This window comes from Oncorhynchus gorbuscha, linkage group LG06, assembly GCF_021184085.1.
Source record: "Oncorhynchus gorbuscha isolate QuinsamMale2020 ecotype Even-year linkage group LG06, OgorEven_v1.0, whole genome shotgun sequence".
NCBI lineage: Eukaryota > Metazoa > Chordata > Actinopteri > Salmoniformes > Salmonidae > Oncorhynchus > Oncorhynchus gorbuscha.
In genome coordinates this window covers 465,895-488,158 of record NC_060178.1, presented here as the reverse complement: position 1 = coordinate 488,158, position 22,264 = coordinate 465,895, and the positions used below count along the sequence as shown (strand labels likewise).

At 43.2% G+C, this 22,264-nt stretch overlaps 1 protein-coding gene across 1 annotated transcript in view; it reads left to right on the top strand.

Annotated features, from left to right (window-relative positions):
* The window catches only part of ice2 (interactor of little elongator complex ELL subunit 2), an 83,699-nt gene that overhangs the window by 54,005 nt on the left and 7,430 nt on the right, over nt 1-22,264 (top strand). Inside the window, exons 12-14 of the mRNA XM_046352109.1 lie at nt 15,292-15,376; nt 15,831-15,881; nt 18,400-18,652. Coding sequence (XP_046208065.1) covers nt 15,292-15,376; nt 15,831-15,881; nt 18,400-18,652 — 389 coding nt within the window. The remainder of the gene's footprint in view (nt 1-15,291; nt 15,377-15,830; nt 15,882-18,399; nt 18,653-22,264) is intronic.

Below are 22,264 nucleotides of genomic sequence, written 5' to 3'. Positions count from 1 at the left end.
CACTGTCCCCTATATATAGGTAAGATACTACTACACTGTCCCCTATATAGGTAAGATACTACTACACTGTCCCCTATATAGGTAAGATACTACTACACTGTCCCCTATATAGGTAAGATACTACTACACTGTCCCCTATATAGGTAAGATGCTACTACACTGTCCCCTATATAGGTAAGATACTACTACACTGTCCCCTATATAGGTAAGATACTAGTACACTTCAGCACTGTCCCCTATATAGGTAAGATACTACTACACGGTCCCCTATATAGGTAAGATTCTACTACACTGTCCCCTATATATAGGTAAGATGCTACTACACTGTCCCCTATATAGGTATGATACTACTACACTGTCCCCTATATAGGTAAGATACTACTACACTGTCCCCTATATAGGTAAGATACTACTACACTGTCCCCTATATAGGTAAGATACTACTACACTGTCCCCTATATATAGGTAAGATACTACTACACTGTCCCCTATATAGGTAAGATACTACTACACTGTCCCCTATATAGGTAAGATACTACTACACTGTCCCCTATATAGGTAAGATACTACTACACGGTCCCCTATATAGGTAAGATGCTACTACACTGTCCCCTATATAGGTAAGATACTACTACACTGTCCCCTATATAGGTAAGATACTAGTACACTTCAGCACTGTCCCCTATATAGGTAAGATACTACTACACGGTCCCCTATATAGGTAAGATTCTACTACACTGTCCCCTATATATAGGTAAGATGCTACTACACTGTCCCCTATATAGGTAAGATGCTACTACACTGTCCCCTATATAGGTATGATACTACTACACTGTCCCCTATATAGGTAAGATACTACTACACTAGAGCACTGTCCCCTATATAGGTAAGATACTAGTACACTGTCCCCTATATAGGTATGATACTACTACACTGTCCCCTATATAGGTAAGATACTACTACACTGTCCCCTATATAGGTAAGATACTACTACACTAGAGCACTGTCCCCTATATAGGTAAGATACTAGTACACTTCAGCACTGTCCCCTATATAGGTAAGATACTACCACACTAGAGCACTGTCCCCTATATAGGTAAGATACTACTACACTGTCCCCTATATAGGTAAGATACTACTACACTGTCCCCTATATATAGGTAAGATACTACTACACTGTCCCCTATATAGGTAAGATACTAGTACACTTCAGCACTGTCCCCTATATAGGTATGATACTACTACACTGTCCCCTATATAGGTAAGATACTACTACACTAGAGCACTGTCCCCTATATAGGTAAGATACTAGTACACTTCAGCACTGTCCCCTATATAGGTAAGATACTACCACACTAGAGCACTGTCCCCTATATAGGTAAGATACTACTACACTGTCCCCTATATAGGTAAGATGCTACTACACTGTCCCCTATATAGGTAAGATACTACTACACTGTCCCCTATATAGGTAAGATACTACTACACTGTCCCCTATATATAGGTAAGATACTACTACACTGTCCCCTATATAGGTAAGATACTACTACACTGTCCCCTATATAGGTAAGATGCTACTACACTGTCCCTTATATATAGGTAAGATACTACTACACTGTCCCTTATATATAGGTAAGATACTACTACACTGTCCCCTATATATAGATAAGATACTACTACACTGTCCCCTATATAGGTATGATACTACTACACTAGAGCACTGTCCCCTATATAGGTAAGATACTAACTACTACGCTGTTCCCTATATAGGTAAGATACTACTACTACACTGTTCCCTATATATAGATAAGATACTACTACACTGTCCCCTATATAGGTAAGATACTACTACACTGTCCCCTATATATAGATAAGATACTACTACACTGTCCCCTATATAGGTATGATACTACTACACTAGAGCACTGTCCCCTATATAGGTAAGATACTAACTACTACGCTGTTCCCTATATATAGGTAAGATACTACTACTACACTGTTCCCTATATATAGGTAAGATACTACTACGCTGTTCCCTATATATAGGTAAGATACTACTACTACTACTACACTGTCCCTTATATATAGGTAAGATACTACCACACTGTCCCCTATATATATATATATATATTTTTTTTTAGTTCACCTTTATTTAACCAGGTAGGCTAGTTGAGAACAAGTTCTCATTTGCAACTGCGACCTGGCCAAGATAAAGCATAGCAGTGTGAACAGACAACACAGAGTTACACATGGAGTAAACAATTAACAAGTCAATAACACAGTAGAAAAAAAGAGTCTATATACATTGTGTGCAAAAGGCATGAGGAGGTAGGCGAATAATTACAATTTTGCAGATTAACACTGGAGTGATAAATGATCAGATGGTCATGTACAGGTAGAGATATTGGTGTGCGAAAGAGCAGAAAAGTAAATAAATAAAAACAGTATGGGGATGAGGTAGGTAAAATTGGGTGGGCTATTTACCGATAGACTATGTCCAGCTGCAGCTATCGGTTAGCTGCTCAGATAGCAGATGTTTGAAGTTGGTGAGGGAGATAAGTCTCGAACTTCAGCGATTTTTGCAATTCGTTCCAGTCACAGGCAGCAGAGAACTGGAACGAAAGGCGGCCAAATGAGGTGTTAGCTTTAGGGATGATCAGTGAGATACACCTGCTGGAGCGCGTGCTACGGGTGGGTGTTGCCATCGTGACCAGTGAACTGAGATAAGGCGGAGCTTTACCTATTATGGACTTGTAGATGACCTGGAGCCAGTGGGTCTGGCGATGAATATGTAGCGAGGGCCAGCCGACTACAGCATACAGGTCGCAGTGGTGGGTGGTATAAGGTGCTTTAGTAACAAAACGGATGGCACTGTGATAAACTGCATCCAGTTTGCTGGATTGGAAGCGATTTTGTAGATGACATCGCCGAAGTCGAGGATCGGTAGAATAGTCAGTTTTACTAGGGTAAGTTTGGCGGCGTGTGTGAAGGAGGCTTTGTTGCGGAATAGAAAGCAGACTAGATTTGATTTTAGTTTGGAGATGTTTGATATGAGTCTGGAAGGAGAGTTTGCAGTCTAGCCAGACACCTAGGTACTTATAGATGTCTACATATTCAAGGTCGGAACCATCCAGGGTGGTGATGCTAGTCGGGTGTGCGGGTGCTGGCAGCGAACGTTTGAAAAGCATGCATTTGGTTTTACTAGCGTTTAAGAGCAGTTGGAAGCCACGGAAGGAGTGTTGTATGGCATTGAAGCTCATTTGGAGGTTAGATAGCACAGTGTCCAAGGACGGGCCGGAAGTATACAGAATGGTGTCGTCTGCGTAGAGGTGGATCAGGGAATTGCCCGCAGCAAGAGCAACATCATTGATATATACAGAGAAAAGAGTCGGCCCGAGAATTGAACCCTGTGGCACCCCCATAGAGACTGCCAGAGGACCGGACAGCATGCCCTCCGGTTTGACACACTGAACTCTGTCTGCAAAGTAGTTGGTGAACCAGGCAAGGCAGTCATTAGAAAAACCAAGGCTACTGAGTCTGCCGATAAGAATATGGTGATTGACAGAGTCGAAAGCCTTAGCAAGGTCGATGAAGACGGCTGCACAGTACTGTCTTTTATCGATGGCGGTTATGATATCATTTAGTACCTTGAGCGTGACTGAGGTGCACCCATGACCGGCTCGGACACCAGATTGCACAGCGGAGATCTGTATCTTATAGGTAAGATACTACTACGCTGTCCCCTATATACAGTGGGGCAAAAAAACGTATTTAGTCAGCCACCAATTGTGCAAGTTCTCCCACTTAAAAAGAAGAGAGGCCTGTAATTTTCATCATAGGTACACTTCAACTATGACAGACAAAATGAGAAAAAAATCCAGAAAATCACATTGTAGGATTTTTAATGAATTTATTTGCAAATTATGGTGGAAAATAAGTATTTGGTCACCGACAAACAAGCAAGATTTCTGGCTCTCACAGACCTGTAACTTCTTCTTTAAGAGGCTCCTCTGTCCTCCACTCGTTACCTGTATTAATGGCACCTGTTTGAACTTGTTATCAGTATAAAAGACACCTGTCCACAACCTCAAACAGTCACACTCCAAACTCCACTATGGCCAAGACCAAAGAGCTGTCAAAGGACACCAGAAACAGACCTGTAGACCTGCACCAGGCTGGGAAGACTGAATCTGCAATAGGTAAGCAGCTTGGTTTGAAGAAATCAACTGTGGGAGCAATTATTAGGAAAGGGAAGACATACAAGACCACTGATAATCTCCCTCGATCGGAGGCTCCACACAAGATCTCACCCCGTGGGGTCAAAATGATCACAAGAACGGTGAGCAAAAATCCCAGAACCACACGGGGGGACCTAGTGAATGACCTGCAGAGAGCTGGGACCAAAGTAACAAAGCCTACCATCAGTAACACACTACGCCGCCAGGGACTCAAATCCTGCAGTGCCAGATGTGTCCCCCTGCTTAAGCCAGTACATGTCCAGGCCCGTCCGAAGTTTGCTAGAGAGCATTTTGGTAAAAACTCAACTCGTCGTGTTTGGAAGACAAAGAATGCTGAGTTGCATCCAAAGAACACCATACCTACCGTGAAGCATGGGGGTGGAAACAGCTTTGGGGCTGTTTTTCTGCAAAGGGACCAGGACGACTGATCCGTGTAAAGTAAAGAATGAATGGGGCCATGTATCGTGAGATTTTGAGTGAAAACCTGCTTCCATCAGCAAGGGCATTGAAGATGAAACGTGGCTGGGTCTTTCAGCATGACAATGATCCCAAACACACCGCCCGGGCAACGAAGGAGTGGCTTCGTAAGAAGTATTTCAAGCTCCTGGAGTGGCCTAGCCAGTCTCCAGATCTCAACCCCATATAACATTTTTGGAGGGAGTTGAAAGTCCGTGGTGCCCAGCAACAGCCCCAAAACATCACTGCTCTAGAGGAGATCTGCATGGAGGAATGGGCCAAAAAAAGTATGTGAAGACCTTGTGAAGACTTAAAGAAAACGTTTGACCTCTGTTTACAATACCCTTTGTTGGCAATGAAAGTATTGAGATAAACTTTTGTTATTGACCAAATACTTATTTTCCACCATAAATTGCAAATAAATTCATTAAAAATCCAACAATGTGATTTTCTGGATTTTTTTTCTCATTTTGTCTGTCATAGTTGAAGTGTACCTATGATGAACATTACAGGCCTCTCATCTTTTTAAGTGGGATAATTATTATTATTATTTTTTTAACCTTTATTTAACCAGGCAAGTCAGTTAAGAACACATTCTTATTTTCAATGACGGCCTGGGAACAGTGGGTTAACTGCCTGTTCAGGGGCAGAACGACAGATTTGTACCTTGTCAGCTCGGGGGGTTGAACTCACAACCTTCCGGTTACTAGCCCAACACTCTAACCACTAGGCTACGCTGCACAATTGGTGGCTGACTAAATACTTTTTTGCCCCACTGTGTGTATGTGTGTGTATGTATGTATATATATATATATATATATATACAGTGTTGTAACAATGTGCAAATAGTTAAAGTACAAGAGGGAATATATAAATATGGCTTGTATTTATAATTGTGTTTGTTCTTCACTGGTTGCCCTTCTCTTCTGGCAAACGGTCACAAATCTTGCTGCTTTGATGGCACACTGTGGTATTTCAAAATCAAATCAAATCAAATCAAATTTTATTTGTCACATACACATGGTTAGCAGATGTTAATGCGAGTGTAGCGAAATGCTTGTGCTTCTAGTTCCGACAATGCAGTGATAACCAACAAGTAATCTAACTAACAATTCCAAAACTACAGTCTTATACACAGTGTAAGGGGATAAGGAACATGTACATAAGGATATATGAATGAGTGATGGTACAGAGCAGCATACAGTAGATGGTATCGAGTACAGTATATACATATGAGATGAGTGTGTAGACAAAGTAAACAAAGTGGCATAGTTAAAGTGGCTAGTGATACATGTGTTACATAAGGATGCAGTCGATGTTGTAGAGTACAGTATATACATATGTATATGAGATGAATAATGTAGGGTAAGTAACATTATATAAGGTAGCATTGTTTAAAGTGGCTAGTGATATATTTACATCATTTCCCATCAATTCCCATTATTAAAATGGCTGGAGTTGGGTCAGTGTCAATGACAGTGTGTTGGCAGCAGCCACTCAATGTTAGTGGTGGCTATTTAACAGTCTGATGGCCTTGAGATAGAAGCTGTTTTTCAGTCTCTCGGTCCCAGCTTTGATGCACCTGTACTGACCTCGCCTTCTGGATGATAGCGGGGTGAACAGGCAGTGGTTCGGGTGGTTGATGTCCTTGATGATCTTTATGGCCTTCCTGTAACAACGGGTGGTGTAGGTGTCCTGGAGGGCAGGTAGTTTGCCCCCGGTGATGCGTTGTGCAGTCCTCACTACCCTCTGGAGAGCCTTACGGTTGAGGGCGGAGCAGTTGCCGTACCAGGCGGTGATACAGCCCGCCAGGATGCTCTCGATTGTGCATCTGTAGAAGTTTGTGAGTGCTTTTGGTGACAAGCCGAATTTCTTCAGCCTCCTGAGGTTGAATAATCAAATCAAATCAAATTTTATTTGTCACATACACATGGTTAGCAGATGTTAATGCGAGTGTAGCGAAATGCTTGTGCTTCTAGTTCCGACAATGCAGTGATAACCAACAAGTAATCTAACTAACAATTCCAAAAAAAAACTACTGTCTTATACACAGTGTAAGGGGATAAGGAACATGTACATAAGGATATATGAATGAGTGATGGTACAGAGCAGCATACAGTAGATGGTATCGAGTACAGTATATACATATGAGATGAGTGTGTAGACAAAGTAAACAAAGTGGCATAGTTAAAGTGGCTAGTGATACATGTGTTACATAAGGATGCAGTCGATGTTGTAGAGTACAGTATATACATATGCATATGAGATGAATAATGTAGGGTAAGTAACATTATATAAGGTAGCATTGTTTAAAGTGGCTAGTGATATATATATATATATATATATATATATATATATATTTACATCATTTCCATCAATTCCCATTATTAAAATGGCTGGAGTTGGGTCAGTGTCAATGACAGTGTGTTGGCAGCAGCCACTCAATGTTAGTGGTGGCTATTTAACAGTCTGATGGCCTTGAGATAGAAGCTGTTTTTCAGTCTCTCGGTCCCAGCTTTGATGCACCTGTACTGACCTCGCCTTCTGGATGATAGCAATGGGGTGAACAGGCAGTGGTTCGGGTGGTTGATGTCCTTGATGATCTTTATGGCCTTTCTGTAACAACGGGTGGTGTAGGTGTCCTGGAGGGCAGGTAGTTTGCTCCCCGGTGATGCGTTGTGCAGTCCTCACTACCCTCTGGAGAGCCTTACGGTTGAGGGCGGAGCAGTTGCCGTACCAGGCGGTGATACAGCCCGCCAGGATGCTCTCGATTGTGCATCTGTAGAAGTTTGTGAGTGCTTTTGGTGACAAGCCGAATTTTTTCAGCCTCCTGAGGTTGAATAGGCGCTGCTGCGCCTTCTTCACGACGCTGTCAGTGTGAGTGGACCAATTCAGTTTGTCTGTGATGTGTATGCCAGAGGAACTTAAAACTAGCTACCCTCTCCACTACTGTTCCATCGATGTGGATAGGGGGTGTTCCCTCTGCTGTTTCCTGAAGTCCACAATCATCTCCTTAGTTTTGTTGACGTTGAGTGTGAGGTTATTTTCCTGACACCACACTCCAAGGGCCCTCACCTCCTCCCTGTAGGCCGTCTCGTCGTTGTTGGTAATCAAGCCTACCACTGTTGTGTCGTCCGCAAACTTGATGATTGAGTTGGAGGCGTGCGTGGCCACGCAGTCGTGGGTGAACAGGGAGTACAGGAGAGGGCTCAGAACGCACCCTTGTGGGGCCCCGTGTTGAGGATCAGCGGGGAGGAGATGTTGTTGCCTACCCTCACCACCTGGGGGCGGCCCGTCAGGAAGTCCAGTACCCAGTTGCACAGGGCGGGGTCGAGACCCAGGGTCTCGAGCTTGATGACGAGCTTGGAGGGTACTATGGTGTTGAATGCCGAGCTGTAGTCGATGAACAGCATTCTCACATAGGTATTCCTCTTGTCCAGGTGGGTTAGGGCAGTGTGCAGTGTGGTTGAGATTGCATCGTCTGTGGACCTATTTGGGCGGTAAGCAAATTGGAGTGGGTCTAGGGTGTCAGGTAGGGTGGAGGTGATATGGTCCTTGACTAGTCTCTCAAAGCACTTCATGATGACGGAAGTGAGTGCTACGGGGCGGTAGTCGTTTAGCTCAGTTACCTTAGCTTTTTGGGAACAGGAACAATGGTGGCCCTCTTGAAGCATGTGGGAACAGCAGACTGGTATAGGGATTGATTGAATATGTCCGTAAACACACCGGCCAGCTGGTCTGCGCATGCTCGGAGGGCGCTAATATGGGCTGGGGATGCCGTCTGGGCCTGCAGCCTTGCGAGGGTTAACACGTTTAAATGTCTTACTCACCTCGGCTGCAGTGAAGGAGAGACCGCATGTTTCCGTTGCAGGCCGTGTCAGTGGCACTGTATTGTCCTCAAAGCGGGCAAAAAGTTATTTAGTCTGCCTGGGAGCAAGACATCCTGGTCCGTGACTGGGCTGGATTTCATCTTGTAGTCCGTGATTGACTGTAGACCCTGCCACATGCCTCTTGTGTCTGAGCCATTGAATTGAGATTCCACTTTGTCTCTGTACTGACGCTTAGCTTGTTTAATAGCCTTACGGAGGGAATAGCTGCACTGTTTGTATTCAGTCATGTTGCCAGACACCTTGCCCTGATTAAAAGCAGTGGTTAGGAAGTGCAGCTTTCAGTTTCACGGAATGCTGCCATCAATCCACGGTTTCTGGTTAGGGAATGTTTTTATCGTTGCTATGGGAACGACATCTTCGACGCACGTTCTAATGAACTCGCAGAATCAGCGAATCAGCGTCAATATTTCCATCTGACGCAGGAGGTTACGAAACATGTCCCAGTCCACGTGATGGAAGCAGTCTTGGAGTGTAGAGTCAGCTTGTTCTGACCAGCGTTGGACAGACCTCAGCGTGGGAGCCTCTTGTTTTAATTTCTGTCTGTAGGCAGGGATCAGCAAAATGGAGTCGTGGTCAGCTTTTCCTAAAGGGGGCGGGGCAGGGCCTTATATGCTCGCGGAAGTTAGAGTAACAATGATCCAAGGTTTTACCACCCCTGGTTGCGCAATCGATATGCTGATAAAATTTAGGGAGTCTTGTTTTCAGATTGGCTTTGTTAAAATCCCCAGCTACAATGAATGCAGCCTCCGGATAAATGTTTTCCAGTTTGCAAAGAGTTAAATAAAGTTCGTTCAGAGCCATCGATGTGTCTGCTTGGGGGATATATACGGCTGTGATTATAATCGAAGAGAATTCTCTTGGAAGATAATGCGGTCTACATTTGATTGTGAGGAATTCTAAATCAGGTGAACAGAAGGATTTGAGTTCCTGTATGTTTTCTTCATCACACCATGTCCCGTTAGTCATGAGGCATACGCCCCTCCACTCTTCTTACCAGAGAGATGTTTGTTTCTGTCATTGGGCGCGATGCGTGGAGAAACCCGTTGGCTGCACCGCCCTGGATAGCGTCTTCCCAGTAAGCCATGTCTCCGTAAAGCAGAGAACGTTGCAGTCTCTGATGTCCCTCTGGAATGCCACCCTTGCTCGGATTTCATCAACCTTGTTGTCGAGAGACTGGACATTGGCAAGAAGAATACTGGGAAGTGGTGCTCGATGTGTCCCTTTTCCGGAGTCTGACCAGAACACCGGCGTTTCCCTCTTTTTCGGAGTCGTTTCCTTGGGTCGCTGCATGCGATCCATTCCGTTGTCCTGTTTGTAAGGCAGAACACAGGAGCTCTGTTTAATCGGAGGAAAACATATTCTTGGTCGTACTGATGGTGAGTTGACCCAGTAGATATGGGAGTTTATCAAAATAGATTTTTTCTAATGATTTTTGGATCTGTTTAATCGGAGGGTAATATGTCTCTCTAATATGGTCATACATTTGGCAGGAGGTTAGGAAGTGCAGCTCAGTTTAATCGGAGGGTAATATGTCTCTCTAATATGGTCATACATTTGGCAGGAGGTTAGGAAGTGCAGCTCTGTTTAATCGGAGGGTAATATGTCTCTCTAATATGGTCATACATTTGGCAGGAGGTTAGGAAGTGCAGCTCTGTTTAATCGGAGGGTAATATGTCTCTCTAATATGGTCATACATTGGGCAGGAGGTTAGGAAGTGCAGCTCTGTTTAATCGGAAGGTAATATGTCTCTCTAATATGGTCATACATTTGGCAGGAGGTTAGGAAGTGCAGCTCAGTTTAATCGGAAGGTAATATGTCTCTCTAATATGGTCATACATTTGGCAGGAGGTTAGGAAGTGCAGCTCAGTTTAATCGGAAGGTAATATGTCTCTCTAATATGGTCATACATTTGGCAGGAGGTTAGGAAGTGCAGCTCAGTTTAATCGGAAGGTAATATGTCTCTCTAATATGGTCATACATTTGGCAGGAGGTTAGGAAGTGCAGCTCTGTTTAATCGGAAGGTAATATGTCTCTCTAATATGGTCATACATTTGGCAGGAAGTTAGGAAGTGCAGCTCTGTTTAATCGGAAGGTAATATGTCTCTCTAATATGGTCATACATTTGGCAGGAGGTTAGGAAGTGCAGCTCTGTTTAATCGGAAGGTAATATGTCTCTCTAATATGGTCATACATTGGGCAGGAGGTTAGGAAGTGCAGCTCAGTTTAATCGGAAGGTAATATGTCTCTCTAATATGGTCATACATTGGGCAGGAGGTTAGGAAGTGCAGCTCTGTTTAATCGGAAGGTAATATGTCTCTCTAATATGGTCATACATTGGGCAGGAGGTTAGGAAGTGCAGCTCTGTTTAATCGGAGGGTAATATGTCTCTCTAATATGGTCATACATTGGGCAGGAGGTTAGGAAGTGCAGCTCTGTTTAATCGGAGGGTAATATGTCTCTAATATGGTCATACATTGGGCAGGAGGTTAGGAAGTGCAGCTCTGTTTAATCGGAAGGTAATATGTCTCTCTAATATGGTCATACATTGGGCAGGAGGTTAGGAAGTGCAGCTCTGTTTAATCGGAAGGTAATATGTCTCTCTAATATGGTCATACATTGGGCAGGAGGTTAGGAAGTGCAGCTCAGTTTAATCGGAGGGTAATATGTCTCTCTAATATGGTCATACATTGGGCAGGAGGTTAGGAAGTGCAGCTCAGTTTAATCGGAGGGTAATATGTCTCTCTAATATGGTCATACATTGGGCAGGAGGTTAGGAAGTGCAGCTCAGTTTAATCGGAGGGTAATATGTCTCTCTAATATGGTCATACATTGGGCAGGAGGTTAGGAAGTGCAGCTCAGTTTAATCGGAGGGTAATATGTCTCTCTAATATGGTCATACATTGGGCAGGAGGTTAGGAAGTGCAGCTCTGTTTAATCGGAGGGTAATATGTCTCTCTAATATGGTCATACATTGGGCAGGAGGTTAGGAAGTGCAGCTCAGTTTAATCGGAAGGTAATATGTCTCTCTAATATGGTCATACATTGGGCAGGAGGTTAGGAAGTGCAGCTCAGTTTAATCGGAAGGTAATATGTCTCTCTAATATGGTCATACATTGGGCAGGAGGTTAGGAAGTGCAGCTCAGTTTAATCGGAAGGTAATATGTATCTCTAATATGGTCATACATTGGGCAGGAGGTTAGGAAGTGCAGCTCTGTTTAATCGGAAGGTAATATGTCTCTCTAATATGGTCATACATTGGGCAGGAGGTTAGGAAGTGCAGCTCTGTTTAATCGGAGGGTAATATGTGTCTCTAATATGGTCATACATTGGGCAGGAGGTTAGGAAGTGCAGCTCTGTTTAATCGGAAGGTAATATGTGTCTCTAATATGGTCATACATTGGGCAGGAGGTTAGGAAGTGCAGCTCTGTTTAATCTGAAGGTAATATGTCTCTCTAATATGGTCATACATTGGGCAGGAGGTTAGGAAGTGCAGCTCTGTTTAATCGGAGGGTAATATGTCTCTCTAATATGGTCATACATTGGGCAGGAGGTTAGGAAGTGCAGCTCAGTTTAATCGGAAGGTAATATGTCTCTCTAATATGGTCATACATTTGGCAGGAGGTTAGGAAGTGCAGCTCAGTTTAATCGGAAGGTAATATGTCTCTAATATGGTCATACATTGGGCAGGAGGTTAGGAAGTGCAGCTCTGTTTAATCGGAGGGTAATATGTCTCTCTAATATGGTCATACATTGGGCAGGAGGTTAGGAAGTGCAGCTCTGTTTAATCGGAGGGTAATATGTCTCTAATATGGTCATACATTGGGCAGGAGGTTAGGAAGTGCAGCTCTGTTTAATCGGAGGGTAATATGTCTCTCTAATATGGTCATACATTGGGCAGGAGGTTAGGAAGTGCAGCTCAGTTTAATCGGAAGGTAATATGTCTCTCTAATATGGTCATACATTGGGCAGGAGGTTAGGAAGTGCAGCTCAGTTTAATCGGAAGGTAATATGTCTCTCTAATATGGTCATACATTGGGCAGGAGGTTAGGAAGTGCAGCTCTGTTTAATCGGAGGGTAATATGTCTCTCTAATATGGTCATACATTGGGCAGGAGGTTAGGAAGTGCAGCTCAGTTTAATCGGAAGGTAATATGTCTCTCTAATATGGTCATACATTGGGCAGGAGGTTAGGAAGTGCAGCTCAGTTTAATCGGAAGGTAATATGTGTCTCTAATATGGTCATACATTGGGCAGGAGGTTAGGAAGTGCAGCTCTGTTTAATCTGAAGGTAATATGTCTCTCTAATATGGTCATACATTGGGCAGGAGGTTAGGAAGTGCAGCTCTGTTTAATCGGAGGGTAATATGTCTCTCTAATATGGTCATACATTGGGCAGGAGGTTAGGAAGTGCAGCTCAGTTTAATCGGAAGGTAATATGTCTCTCTAATATGGTCATACATTTGGCAGGAGGTTAGGAAGTGCAGCTCAGTTTAATCGGAAGGTAATATGTCTCTAATATGGTCATACATTGGGCAGGAGGTTAGGAAGTGCAGCTCTGTTTAATCGGAGGGTAATATGTCTCTCTAATATGGTCATACATTGGGCAGGAGGTTAGGAAGTGCAGCTCTGTTTAATCGGAGGGTAATATGTCTCTCTAATATGGTCATACATTGGGCAGGAGGTTAGGAAGTGCAGCTCTGTTTAATCGGAGGGTAATATGTCTCTCTAATATGGTCATACATTGGGCAGGAGGTTAGGAAGTGCAGCTCAGTTTAATCGGAAGGTAATATGTCTCTCTAATATGGTCATACATTGGGCAGGAGGTTAGGAAGTGCAGCTCAGTTTAATCGGAAGGTAATATGTCTCTCTAATATGGTCATACATTGGGCAGGAGGTTAGGAAGTGCAGCTCTGTTTAATCGGAGGGTAATATGTCTCTCTAATATGGTCATACATTGGGCAGGAGGTTAGGAAGTGCAGCTCAGTTTAATCGGAAGGTAATATGTCTCTCTAATATGGTCATACATTGGGCAGGAGGTTAGGAAGTGCAGCTCAGTTTAATCGGAAGGTAATATGTCTCTCTAATATGGTCATACATTGGGCAGGAGGTTAGGAAGTGCAGCTCAGTTTAATCGGAAGGTAATATGTCTCTCTAATATGGTCATACATTGGGCAGGAGGTTAGGAAGTGCAGCTCTGTTTAATCGGAAGGTAATATGTCTCTCTAATATGGTCATACATTGGGCAGGAGGTTAGGAAGTGCAGCTCAGTTTAATCGGAAGGTAATATGTATCTCTAATATGGTCATACATTGGGCAGGAGGTTAGGAAGTGCAGCTCTGTTTAATCGGAAGGTAATATGTGTCTCTAATATGGTCATACATTGGGCAGGAGGTTAGGAAGTGCAGCTCTGTTTAATCGGAAGGTAATATGTGTCTCTAATATGGTCATACATTGGGCAGGAGGTTAGGAAGTGCAGCTCTGTTTAATCGGAAGGTAATATGTGTCTCTAATATGGTCATACATTGGGCAGGAGGTTAGGAAGTGCAGCTCTGTTTAATCTGAAGGTAATATGTCTCTCTAATATGGTCATACATTGGGCAGGAGGTTAGGAAGTGCAGCTCAGTTTAATCGGAAGGTAATATGTCTCTCTAATATGGTCATACATTGGGCAGGAGGTTAGGAAGTGCAGCTCAGTTTAATCTGAAGGTAATATGTCTCTCTAATATGGTCATACATTGGGCAGGAGGTTAGGAAGTGCAGCTCTGTTTAATCGGAAGGTAATATGTGTCTCTAATATGGTCATACATTTGGCAGGAGGTTAGGAAGTGCAGCTCTGTTTAATCGGAAGGTAATATGTATCTCTAATATGGTCATACATTGGGCAGGAGGTTAGGAAGTGCAGCTCAGTTTAATCGGAAGGTAATATGTATCTCTAATATGGTCATACATTGGGCAGGAGGTTAGGAAGTGCAGCTCAGTTTAATCGGAAGGTAATATGTCTCTCTAATATGGTCATACATTGGGCAGGAGGTTAGGAAGTGCAGCTCTGTTTAATCGGAAGGTAATATGTGTCTCTAATATGGTCATACATTGGGCAGGAGGTTAGGAAGTGCAGCTCTGTTTAATCTGAAGGTAATATGTCTCTCTAATATGGTCATACATTGGGCAGGAGGTTAGGAAGTGCAGCTCAGTTTAATCGGAAGGTAATATGTCTCTCTAATATGGTCATACATTGGGCAGGAGGTTAGGAAGTGCAGCTCAGTTTAATCTGAAGGTAATATGTCTCTCTAATATGGTCATACATTGGGCAGGAGGTTAGGAAGTGCAGCTCAGTTTCCACCTCATTTTGTAGGCAGTGTTCATGTAGCCTGACTTCTCGAGAGCCAGGTCTGTCTACGGCGGAATTTCTCAATAGCAAGGCTATGCTCACTGAGTCTGTACATAGTCACAGCTTTCCTTAAGTTTGGGTCAGTCACAGTGGTCAGGTATTCTGCCACTGTGTACTCTCTGTTCAGGGCCAAATAGCATTCTAGTTTGCTCTGTTTTTTGTTAATAATTTCCAATGTGTCAAGTAATAATTTCTTTGTTGCCTCATGATTTGCTTGGGTCTAATTGTGTTGCTGTCCTGGGGCTCTGTGGGGTCTGTTTGTGAACAGAGCCCCAGGACCTGCTTGCTGAAGGGTCTCTTCTCCCTCTCTCTCTCTTTAGGTCATATCAGCGCCCACACTTCAAAGGTAGCTCTGCTCAGGAAGCTGCCAGAAAACTGGAAACCCAACGCTTCCTGTGACTTCAAGTGAGTGTCCTTAAGGACAGGAGAGCCATACTACAGAAATGCATCTATTCATCACTGGCTGTCCTCAGTGATGTATGTTAGAATTAATTATGTCATGTCTATCGTCCTCAGTCCAACCTGATGTTTATCTATTCTCTCTACTCTGCTCTCTCTCTTATCCTCTATTATCCTCTACTCTCTTTCTCCTCTCTACTCTCTTCTGTCTCTACTCTCCTCTCCTACTCTACTCTGGTTTCCTTTTCAACTCTACTCTCCCGTCTCCTCTACTCTACTCTACTCTCTCTAATCTTCTGTCTCTCCTCTCTCCTGTCCTCTCTACTCTACTCTCCACTCTCTCTATTATCTGTCTCTTCCTCTACTCTCTCGCCTATCTACTCATCTCTCTCTACTCTACTCTTCTCTCTCCTCTGTCTTCTCTCCTCTGTCTCCACTCTCCTCTGTCTCTACCCTGCAGACCAGCCAAGTCCCTCAACATACTGCATCATCTGCTGAAGAAGATCACTGGGTGAGTTGACTTCCTCTTACTGGTGAGTTGACTTCCTCTTACTGGTGAGTTGACTTCCTCTTACTGGTGAGTTGACTTCCTCTTACTGGTGAGTTGACTTCCTCAAGATGTAAAGGTGGTGTAATGTCTTCGAACCATTTATTGTTGTGTATTATAGTGTAACATTCATTTTATTTTGTCACACACCGGATAGATGCAGTGAAATATATGGTTTTACAGGGTCAGCCATAGTAGTACGGTGTCCCTGGAGCAAATTAGGGTTCAGTGACTTTTTCAAGGGCACATCAACAGATTGTTCACCTTGGCGTCGTGGGTATTAGAACCAGCGATCTTTCACTTACTGCCTCATCACCTAGTGTAGTTGCTTACTGCCTCATCACCTAGTGTAGTTGCTTACTGCCTCATCACCTAGTGTAGTCGCTTACTGCCTCATCACCTAGTGTAGTTGCTTACTGCCTCATCACCTAGTGTAGTTGCTTACTGCCTCATCACCTAGTGTAGTTGCTTACTGCCTCATCACCTAGTGTAGTCGCTTACTGCCTCATCACCTAGTGTAGTCGCTTACTGCATCATCACCTAGTGTAGTTGCTTACTGCCTCATCACCTAGTGTAGTAAACACTGCCTCATCACCTAGTGTAGTCTCTTACTGCCTCATCACCTAGTGTAGTCGCTTACTGCCTCATCACCTAGTGTAGTCGCACTGCCTCATCACCTAGTGTAGTTGCTTACTGCCTCATCACCTAGTGTAGTCACTTACTGCCTCATCACCTAGTGTAGTCGCTTACTGCCTCATCACCTAGTGTAGTCGCTTACTGCCTCATCACCTAGTGTAGTCACTTACTGCCTCATCACCTAGTGTAGTCGCTTATTGCCTCATCACCTAGTGTAGTCTCTTACTGCATCATCACCTAGTGTAGTCTCTTACTGCATCATCACCTAGTGTAGTTGCTTACTGCCTCATCACCTAGTGTAGTTGCTTACTGCCTCATCACCTAGTGTAGTTGCTTACTGCCTCATCACCTAGTGTAGTTGCTTACTGCCTCATCACCTAGTGTAGTTGCTTACTGCCCCATCACCTAGTGTAGTCGCTACTGCCTCATCACCTAGTGTAGTTGCTTACTGCCTCATCACCTAGTGTAGTTGCTTACTGCCTCATCACCTAGTGTAGTTGCTTACTGCCTCATCACCTAGTGTAGTTGCTTACTGCCTCATCACCTAGTGTAGTTGCTTACTGCCCCATCACCTAGTGTAGTCGCTTACTGCCTCATCACCTAGTGTAGTTGCTTACTGCCTCATCACCTAGTGTAGTTTTAGGGATGGGCATTTGAAATGATTTCAATATTCAATTAATATCATGATACTTTGCCTCAAGTCTTCCCTTGACTTTTCCCCCCAAATGTTGTGTTATAGCCTGAGTTTAAAATGGGTTGAATTGCGATTGTGTTTTCCTGGCCAACACACAGTAATACCCCATAATGTCAAAAGTGGAATTAGATTTTTTTTAATTTTCAAAATAAAGCTGAACCGTCTTAAGTCAATAAGTATTCAACCCTTTTGTTATGGTCTAAATTAAGTTCAGGAGTAAAAATGTACCTCACAATATAATTTAAATGAGGCCTAACTGAATGATGAGGGTGAAGAGGTTGATTACTGCATACAATGGCATTCAGATGGACATACATTAGGTTACTTACATTGTATCTTCCAATGCCCCTAGAATAATGGATATTTGCTGAAGCATTATGATGACTCAGGGACACGATGGTAGGGATTAAATGAGCTGGGCTCGGGTCATTGATAAGTCATTGTCTCAACGCAGCCTTATAACTCTGTGAAAGGACCCAGGAACCCAAGTGATTTGGGTGGATCCCATCCTCCTTGTAAAATGAGCTTTGTTTCCAGAAGGTATCAGAATTGTCAGTAAATGTTCCACCCACAGAGCTGTAATAGTCTGGTAGTCAGTTATGGAGGGCTGAAAGTCTGCTGAACCGTTCAATGCCACCATTTAGGGAGGACAGAGGACAGATGTTATGGGGCGTTTGTTGGTGTCAAGCAGAGACCCATACAGTTCTTTAAAATGCATCTTCAGCTGTTCCGAGCTGTTCCCTTCATAATGTCTTTGAATCCCACATGAACTAGGGGCAGCCTAGTGGTTAGAGCATTGGACTAGTAACCAGAAGGTTGCAAGTTCAAAACCCCGAGCTGACAAGGTACCAATCTGTCGTTCTGCCCCTGAACAGGCAGTTAACCCACTGTTCATAGGCCGTCATTGAAAATAAGAATTTGTTCTTAACTGACTTGCCTAGTTCAATAAAGGTTAAAATAAAATTTTAAAAATTGCTTCACTTTCCTGGTGCTGTTAAAAATGTTTGGGAGCAGCTTATTGATGCCCTGTACTGTAAAGTTTTTGCTTTAGGGACTGAGGCATTTCTCACCATTCAACTGCCCAATACAACGGCCTGAGAAGGGAATGGAGAAATCCTCCCATTCCTACCCCTCACATAATTGTGTCTTTAGGTTATCTGCGGGCCACTATCTGATTGGTCATAAGGCAGGGGAGCCCTTCGTAACCATCTTCAAGGCAACGGAGGGGCGGAGGATTGTCAGAGAGGCCTATAACCTGCACCAGACCCATAGCAGCGTGCCTCCTCCCTCTGCCCTCGGCCCTGTACCCTGGGTACCGCTGGACCCCACGCTGGTCCTACCCTTTCACCAGAAACACAGCCGGCCACCCTGTACCTTCCCCCCTCCAGACCTGCAACAACACAAGGTAACCTTAACCCCTAATCTTAACCCCCAACCAGACCTGCAACAACACAAGGTAACCTTAACTCCTAATCTTAACCCCTAACCAGACCTGCAGCAACACAAGGTAATCTTAACCTCTAATCCTAACTCCTAATCCTAACCCTATTCCCCAATCATCAGACCTGCAGCAACACAAGGTAATCTTAACCCCTAATCCTAACTCCTAATCCTAACCCTATTCCCCAATCATCAGACCTGCAGCAACACAAGGTAATCTTAACCCCTAATCCTAACTCCTAATCCTAACCCTATTCCCCAATCATCAGACCTGCAGCAACACAAGGTAACCTTAACCACTAATCCTAACCCCGAACCAGACCTGCAGCAACACAATGTAACCTTAACCCCTAGTCTTAACCACTAATTCTAACCCCCAACCAGACCTGCAGCAACACAAGGTAACCTTAACCCCTAGTCTTAACCACTAATCCTAACCCCCAACCAGACCTGCAGCAACACAAGGTAACCTTAACCCCTAGTCTTAACCACTAATTCTAACCCCCAACCAGACCTGCAGCAACACAAGGTAACCTTAACCCCTAGTCTTAACCACTAATTCTAACCCCCAACCAGACCTGCAGCGTAGACAGAAGGTACGACAGATGTGAGAGGGGGAAAAAATGTTACATATCGCAATATTATACCAATACCAAGTATCAATTAATACAAATAAAAAAAACATTTCATCCTATAGTTTAACCCCTAACCCCAACCCCTAACCCAACCCCAACCCCTAACCCAACCCCAACCCCAAACCCTACCGCAACCCTAACCCCTAACCCCAACCCCTAACCCTAACCCCAACCCCTAACCCTAACCCAACCCCAAACCCCAACCCCAACCCCTAACCCCAACCCCTAACCCCAACCCCTAACCCAACCCCAAACCCCAACCCCTAACCCAACCCCAAACCCTACCCTAACCCTAGAGCTTGTTCTCCAGCTTCTTTTTAAATGGTCCTTCTGTAGCTCAGTTGGTAGAGCATGGCGCTTGTAACGCCAGGGTAGTGGGTTCGATCCCCGGGACCACCCATACGTAAAATGTATGCACACATGACTGTGGTCCTTCTGTAGCTCAGTTGGTAGAGCATGGCGCTTGTAACGCCAGGGTAGTGGGTTCGATTCCCGGGACCACCCATACGTAGAATGTATGCACACATGACTGTAAGTCGCTTTGGATAAAAGCGTCTGCTAAATGGCATATATTTATATTTATATTTACTGTAATTCGCTTTGGATAAAAGCGTCTGCTAAATGGCATATATTATTATTATTATTATATAGTGAGCCAACATGTTTTTGGCACTTATTTCCATGACTGCTCAATATGCTGTCTCTCTTCAACAGACATATTTTTATTTTATTTTATTGAACCCTTATTTCACCAGGTGAGAGTGTTAACAAAAGTGTTAACTTCACTAGGGTAGGGGGCACTATTTTCACCTCCGGATGAAAAGCGTGCCCAAAGTAAACCGCCTGCTACTCAGGCCCAGAAGTTAGGATATATGCATATAATTGGTAGATTTGGATAGAAAACACTCTATTTGAACAGTTTTGTAAACTTTAATGTCTGTGAGTATAACAGAACTGATTTGGCAGGCGAAAACCTGAGAAAAATCCATCCAAGAAGTGGGATTTTTTTTGTTTGTAGTTTTCTATTGAATGCCATTACAGTATCCATTGACTTAGGACTCAAATTGCACTTCCTATGGCTTACATTAGATGTCAACAGTCTTTAGACTGTTTGTATTCTGAAAAATGAGAGAGTAAGACCACTCTGAATGAGTGGACCCTACAGTGTCCCAGAGGTTTTTCATGCGTGCGACCGAGAGCGCTCCTTTCTTGTTTACCTTTTATATTGACAACGTTATTGTCCGGTTGAAATATTATTGATTATTTAGGCTAAATACAACCTGAGGATTGATTATAAACATTATTTGACATGTTTCTACGAACTTTACGCATACTATTTGGATTTTTCGTCTGCCTGTTGTGACTGCGTTTGAGCCTGTGGATTAGTGAACATAATGCGTTTTGTGGATATAAAGAGGGACTTTATCAAACAAAACAAACATTTATTGAGTAAATGGGAGTCTTGTGAGTGAAACCATATGAAGATCATCAAAGGTAAGTAATTAATTTTATTGCTATTTCTGACTTGTGTAACTCCTCTACATGTGGTTGGATTAACAACAAGTTCATCTTTAAACCGATGTATAACACTTGTATGTTTTATGAATTTTTATAATAAGTACTTCTGTTTTTGAATTTGGCGCTCTGCAATTTCACTGCATGATGGCCAGGTGGGACGCTACCGTCCCACGTCCCCTAGTGAGGTTAAGCTGTCTAGGACTGGGGTTCCGTCCCGCAACAGCCAAGTGAAAGAGCTGTGCGCCAAATTCAAAAACAGAAGTACTTACACTATTTTAAAGATACAATTCTCGTTAATCCAGCCACAGTGTCTGATTTCAAAAAGGATTTACAGTGAAAGCACCACAAACCACCAAGCCACAGAAAAACACAGCCATTTTTTCCAGCCAAAGAGAGGAGTCACAAAAAGCAGAAATATAGATAAAATCAGATGACACTGAAATCTTCATCAGATGACAGTCATTGGACTTCATGTTACACAATAATAATGTGTGTTTTGTTTTATAAAGTTCATATTTTTTTCAAAAAATCTGAGTTTACATTGGCGTGTTACGTTCAGTAGTTTACATTTACATTTAAGTCATTTAGCAGATGCTCTTAAACATGCGGTTATATTGCAGAGAGCCACATCAATTTACAGAAATACTCATAATAAACATTGATAAAGATGCAACTATTATACATGGAACTTTAGATAAACTTCTCCTTAATGCAACCGCTGTGTCAGAGCAAACCATGCAATAATTTACAGCCTTTAGACAACAAAGCAGCCAAAAAGATACCTGCCATATTAGGTAGTCAACATTACTCATATGAGTTATGTTATACTCAGACATCATTCAAACAGTTTTAGAAACTTCAGAGTGTTTTTTTTATCCAATACGAATAATAATATGCATATATTAGCATCTGGAACTGAGTAGGAGGCAGTTCACTCTGGGCACGCTATTCATCCAAAAGTGAAAATGCTGCCCCCTATCCCAAAAAAGTTAAACAAATCAAATATATTTTTTATTTTTGATTCTTCAAAGTAGTCACCCTTTGCACATTCTTGGCATTCTCTCAACCAGCTTCATGAGTTAGTCACCTGGAATGCATTTCAATTAACAGGTGTGCCTTGTTAATTTGTGGAATTTCTTTCCTTCATTTGTTTGAGCCAATCAGGTGTTGTACAGAAGATAGCACTATTAAAGACCAAGTCCATATTATGGCAAGAACAGCTCAAATAAGCAAAGGGAAACGACAGTCCATCATTACTTTAAGAACTTTGAGTGCAGTTGCAAAAACCATCAAGTGCTATGATAAAACTGTCTCTCATGAGGACTGCCACAGGAAAGGAAGACCCAGAGTTACCTCTGCTGCAGAGGATAAGTTCATTAGAGTTACCAGCCTCAGAAATTGCAGCCCAAATAAATGTTTCAGAG